The 6475-nt window shown below is 39.8% G+C and overlaps 1 protein-coding gene across 1 annotated transcript in view; it reads right to left on the bottom strand.

Annotated features, from left to right (window-relative positions):
• Positions 1-6475, bottom strand: part of ERC2 (ELKS/RAB6-interacting/CAST family member 2) — a 1129221-nt gene that overhangs the window by 154838 nt on the left and 967908 nt on the right. The window contains exon 16 of the mRNA XM_019505002.1: positions 1961-2095. Within this exon, the coding sequence (XP_019360547.1) occupies positions 1961-2095 (135 nt within the window). The remainder of the gene's footprint in view (positions 1-1960; positions 2096-6475) is intronic.

The raw sequence follows: 6475 nt of genomic DNA, 5'->3' as shown, positions 1-6475 counted from the left end.
TCATTTCAATGTGGATTGTGTGCTTCTCTCACATCTTATGATAGACCAGGCACTGATTCTAAACACAGACTGCAGCAAAAGCTGATGTGTAACTGCCCCAACCCAGACACAGTACTTGGAGGTATAGGGCACATCTACACAAGATGCTTACTGAGCACTAGCCTAATAGCACTGTGCAATAGAGCGTCACAGCACAAAGCATGTTAATAGCCTACTGCACAGTAAGTGTCACTAATTAACCTTGCACCAGCATTAACGTAGAGTAACTTTAGGTACTGCGCATTTAGTTAGTCTTTTATTAGAGAACTAGTAAACTAAATGCACACTATCTAAGGTGCATTAATGAATATGTAGATGCACCTACTGTGAATCATAGACAAGCCTCTGAGTAACAGTTCTTCTACTTGGTTCTTCCTTGCTCTTTTCGAGGAAGTAATATATTATGGTTTGGAAAAATATCACCTGAGAAAGTAACTTAACTTTTTGGCACATCTGGGTGTTGTTAAAGTAGTGAAATATCCATCAATAGATACTATCACAGCTGTAGACACAGAATCAAATACCCAGATAAATTTTGCCTACTTTTAACTGTAGTGAAATCAGGGATAGGTGGTATAAAAGGCAGCCAGATGATATTTTAATAAAATAGTATAAAGCCAGCGATATCTAAATTCCAACAGTACCAAAGAAATTTCTCAGAAATACACATCAAGGTTTCACTCCTAAAAGGATTAAAACCCATCTGTAACTTTATGTCAAAGTTCCATTACTTTCAATGGCACTACTTAAATGCATCAAGTTATGCAACTGATGAAATCTTTGAATGATCAGTTCCTTAGATTTTCAGAAATTAAAAAGCTCTGTATTTCTGTTTGGAAACACAGCACAGCAAAATAATAAACTACTACTGAGGTATTCACTTTACCCAGATGGCTACAATCCAAGATTACTGAGGCTGACCAACTGACACCAGTTACTTATCTACCAACCTATAGCAACATTAACTATAGAACCAGCATAAAATTTTTTTTTAAATGTGCTGGAAAGACAAGAGAAATGCATAATAATATGCATTAAAATTATCCAAATTAGAAGCATGAAGATTTGTTTTATATTGGAAAGTGTACTACTTCAAAAGTATGGTACAGCTTATTAAAGAGAATCTTATTCTAACTTTATTTTGCCTCCAACTTTTAAAAATATTAAGAATATTTTAATATATTTATTAATAAAAACTATAACAAAAATATTTCCATTGGCAGAAGCAACTAGATTTGGGGACATTGTATCAGTTTTGGTGCCCCAAACTGACATACCATTGAAGAACCTTATTTAAAGAAGACAAAATTCATGCTCCCTCATGTTGGGCACTCAAGTAGTGAGGCACTCAGAATTTCTTGGTGTTTTTAGTCCAAAGTGTATATGAAAACATTTAAACTGTTGCCTCAAGATGATCAAGACAGAGTTTGTGTGATATCTGCCCAATAAACATTTCAAACACAAAGATATTTCCAGTTAGTTTAGGAAGAAATGACTACAAGGGCTCAGTATGGAAATGCTAAGTCTTTGATTATGATTACTGATGTTTTAAAAAATAAGTAAAAGCAAGCCTAATGCTGAAATTGGTGCAAGGAATTCTTCAGTAACTTTCTATTTAGGCAGTAAAATTGTGATTCTAGTGAAGAGACTTATGAAAGCAAAAAAAATCCAAAAACCCAAAAAACCCCAGTAAAGTAGGAGAGGGAAGAAAAACATAACAAGAGAGACAAAATGCCAAAAGGAAAGAGGAAGAAAAACATTTAGATTCCGTGACTGATTGAAATAAATACCAAAGCTATTAGTTTCAGTTCAAAGAGCCTATCACTTCTATTGTTTATTTTTTCTTTAGAATATTTATTTTATCTTGAAACTTCAGAATGGCAAAAGGGCACATGTAAAGGTAAGAAAAGAGGCAACTGACCTGATCTGGAGAGGGTCTGTGGTTGGAGTGCTGTGTCCTTCCAGGAGATCGGTGGTGATGGTGATGGTGGTGATGATGGTAATGGTGATGGTCATCATCATAGTTATCGGCCATCAGTTTCATTCTGTTCTGTGTCTGTTTGAAAGAGAGAGAGAGGCAATTCCCTTAAGTGTTGGAATAGATTAGTCTAATAAAATTTCACCAGCATCTGCTGTATAGTACCTATATTGCTTCTGTCATTCCTAAATCTAGATATAATTGTAAATTTATTCTAAGGCCCCAAACCTGCATTTAGCACAGGGTAAGCATTAGGGTCTGAAAACAGAACCGTTTGGGCTGGGCCTAAGAAGATAAAGAAAACTATCAAAACTTAAATGATGTCTTTACTTCTACTTTGCTGAAATCAATTAATGGGATTGCATAATAAGCAAATAAGGGATTCAGCCCTATAAACTCCCTGGGGAGTATGAACAATAACAAAAATCTAACACAAGTTCCTAGACATGTATTTTTCAGTATATGTTGTCCTACTGAATAACTGCAAAATCATATTAAATGGAATTTAAATTATCATGTCTATTTGCATTTATAGCCAATTAACAATCCATAGTAATGATGTTATGGAATTATAACAAAACCTGCATTTTGGCCTGCAGTTGGGGTTTTTTTTACTAGCCTGCTAGGTTCAGGATATTAAACACCAGCCACCAGAACCTGAAAAAGAGCTGACGCAAATTCAGGCATCAACATAGAGAGATAAGTGATCACATGACTTGAAGCATGATAGCCAAGGAAAACAAGTTTTACCTCACAATCAGATCAGGAAAGTAACTGAAATGTCAACATTTCAGCAACTGCCTTATACAAGTAAAAAATCATACGTCATCACCATGTAATAATCAGACAGAACCTAACATTACTATTACAGTACTATTACATGATACAACTCACAGATCATGCCACTTTCAAGGGGAAGGTGCTTCAGTTTAGGGAGAATTAAACCAAAGTAAACCCCTGCAGCGTGTACAAGCTGTGAACTAATCAGTGTCACTGAGAACTAATCAGAGAGTAATCTCCAAGCCCGGCTAGGCCCAGACTGCCATCTTCCCTCAGGATGAAAAGGACAGTTGTCCTACTTATTGAACTACTTACATTAATACATTCTCACACTGGGTCCCCTAAAATGTTCCTGGTCAGAATTGCAGACTGAAATCAAACTACCTATCCTCTTTTGTCTCAGTGACATGCAGAGTAAAATGAGCTAAAACTTGGTGGTCACATCAAAAATATTTTTATAATGTAATTGACCAATCGTGCAAACACTTACTTCTAAATATAATACTGACTACTGACAACAGTCACATTTATTACAATCTCAACCGTTCTTGAAACGTTGTAATCAAGGATTACCTTTTCTGCCCTGACAAAACCCAAAATAAATTGTGGTCGCTCTTGAAGACATCACCCAAAATTTGCAGAATCAATAGATGTTGGTGCAAGGAACATCATTTAAATGTCTGAAAGGCACAGCAGGAATCTTAATTGAAACACTCAACATATTTTCTCTTACACTAAATCACTTACACACCCATACTTTAATTTTTCCTCACAGAGAGCCTCTAATTTCACTGAAAGTAGTGGTGAAATAAGCATAAAAAATGACAGAATACTATAGCGGGTCTAAAACTGAATTTTCTATTTTGCAGGTTATTCTACAATTTTAAAAACTGTTTTTGTTCTGAAAACCTTGACGAAACACTGAATTTAAATATTTTCTGTGCAACAAAGGTTTGTTTTGTGTTCTAAGTTTTGGGTTAAAGACATTTTGTTATGTAATAGTGAAATATTTATGTCAGTGGTGACTTTTTTTCTATTTTATTTTAATACTCTCCATCTTATTTTTATTTTCCAAATACCACATAGAAATAACAAAGCCCTGTATAATATTAAAATAAAATTGATGAATAAATAATATGCAATTAAACAATAATATATTGAATAAAATAAAGACTATAAAATATAACACATTTCAAATTAAAAAAAACATAAAAACACTCTGCTTTGCCTTTAAGATACTTTTTTCCATTTTATTCCTACATTAATTTTTTTCAGAACTGATATGGTCCTATGTAACTGTCGCAGGGCACTTCAGTGACCTGCTCCTAGGAAAAGGTACAGGTGCCGGTTGCCGGGGCAACTGCAGTTCGGTCAGCTGACCGGAAGGGGGCAGGGCCTGGCCTATATAAACAGCCTAGGCCGAGGCCAAGCAGGCAGTTCCCTGCTAACATCAAAGGGTGAAAGAGCTCTGCTGGAGCATTGCAGCCTAAAGAAGCTAGATGGCCTGAACAGCTTCAGCTCAAGGATACTGGGAGGAGAAAGCCCAGGTAGGGGATTTGATTGATGCGTAGCCAGAGGGCTTAGAGTTCATGTTTAGCCAGGTGGCTTAGTTCTGAGTTATAGCTGGCTGGCTTGTGTTGTTGCGATTGTTGTTTGTAATTAACCTGGAGGACTAGGTGAGGCTATAAGGGGCTGGAGGAGGCCTCATGGGAGTGCCCCAGTAATGTGGGGGTTCCTAGTGCCAGAGAGGGCACAGCAGTCAGGTGCCAGAGAGGGCACAGTAGTCTGGACCTAGGGCCATGTAAGGCCGAGGCTGCCTAAGCTGGATTGAAGTCATAGACCTAAGAAGGAGGGGACTTAGGTGCCAGGCATAGCTACAGCCACCTGAGCTCCAATTGAGGAGCACCAGAGTGGGCACTGGCAAGAAGACCAGAGGGTGCTTGCATTAAGCCCCAGGGAGGGCACATAAGACTAGAAGCCCCAGGGAGGGTGCACAGGACTAGAGGCCCCAAGAAGGGAATTTGGGGGCCAGGCACAGCTGAGGCTGCCTAAGCCCTATTGAGTAAAGCCCCAGTGGAGCATAGGACCTGAGAGGGGGTCTGGAGGCCAGGCATGGCTAAGACCACCTGAGCCTCAATTGTGGGGATCACAAGGGAAGGCCCCAGGGGGGTGAGAGTATCGCGTTGTGCCCCAGGGAGGGTGTATAGGAATAAGAGCCCCGGAGAGGGCAAGCATATGGGTAGGAGCCCCAGAGAGGGCTGCTAAGGGAAGACAAGCCCAGAGGGCAGCCGTGAGGGCGCGGGCAACAAGAATAGACACACCACTGTCCAGTACATCTGAGAGGCTTGGGGTGTGGTATTAGGGCTGGTAGGAGCCACGCGTAGCCCATGAGACTTAAATTCACAGAGTCCGCTTAGATGGGAGACAAACTGGGATACATCAGGGTACCATGTCCGAAGGGGTTGAAAAGGCAGCCTCCCTTAATACTTTTGTCATCAAAGACGTGGCGGGTGAGAATGAGGATGCAGGGACACCCCACTTGGCACTGTAGGGGGTGCTAGGAGAGATCACGGCTGCTCTTAGGTCCCCACTCTGTGACAGTAACATTTTGATTTTGATGATTTGATATATTCTGAGGGGGGAAAAAAAACATTTCACTGGAAGCTATTTGATCAGCTCTGTCAAATACCCAGTACAAATAATGCAGATTTGTGAGAGGTCTGAAGGAATAGATGTATTTTGTATATGTGTATGGAAGATGGGTATATGAATCACTAAGGAAGACAAAAAGAGTAAAAGTTAGGATTATGTTAACTTACTGAAACATAGCTGAACCTCCTCCTTGTGGCTGGCCATTATAATGGGGCATGTGCAGATGTTACACTCAGATTGACCTAACTAGTAGGGCTGTGCAAAATTTCACCAGCTGTTTTGATTTGACACTTTTGTCTCATTTTGAGCTCAAAACAGCAAAATCAAATCAAAATGAAGGGCTTTGAAACAGCCTCAAAACAAAACAAGGCTAGTCAAAATGTTTCACAAGTTTCAAAACATTTCGGTTTTTTTTTTTTTGAAGTCAGCAGTGAGGTGATGGGAGACAGAGGAGAACCATCTCCTGCCACCAGGCTGCAGGAAGCCAATCACAGCACAGGGGAAGGGAACTGAACCCAGGCTCAGTTCCCCTCCCAAGAGCTGCAGTCAGGCTTGGGAAAGGAACTAAACCTGATCACTCAGTTCCCCTCTCCAGCCCTGCCATCAGGCTGGGGAGGGGAAGTTCACCCAGCTGGACTAACTTTCCCTCCCCAGCCTGATCTAGTGCAGGGGATGGAAAGTCAGCTCAGCTGAACTGAGTTCAAAAAAAAAAAATCTTGTACCCAAAAAATTTTCAGTACAGTACCCCTGCTTGCTGATGCCAAATATAACATCTTCACTCAGTAGAAATGTTTGTATTAGCATAGTGTATGTTTTTTTTCACTAAATAAAATGGTTTCATATAATGGAATAGTGGCAAGCGGTTTAAATCTCCTGTGGCGACATCTACATGAGACACTGCACAATCCTTACTGCACAGTCATTTAGAACTTGCATATACAAGTACTAAATTACTGCACAGTAGCATCCCCAAATGGCTTTTTGGTGACACTGCATCACGCTTCATGCCATGTGATGCTACTGCAC

Source organism: Gavialis gangeticus, unplaced genomic scaffold (assembly GCF_001723915.1).
Source record: "Gavialis gangeticus isolate Ggan-Ray unplaced genomic scaffold, GavGan_comp1, whole genome shotgun sequence".
Taxonomy (NCBI): Eukaryota; Metazoa; Chordata; order Crocodylia; family Gavialidae; genus Gavialis; species Gavialis gangeticus.
Note: the sequence above shows the minus strand (reverse complement) of the source record. Positions and strands in the feature narration are given on the sequence as shown.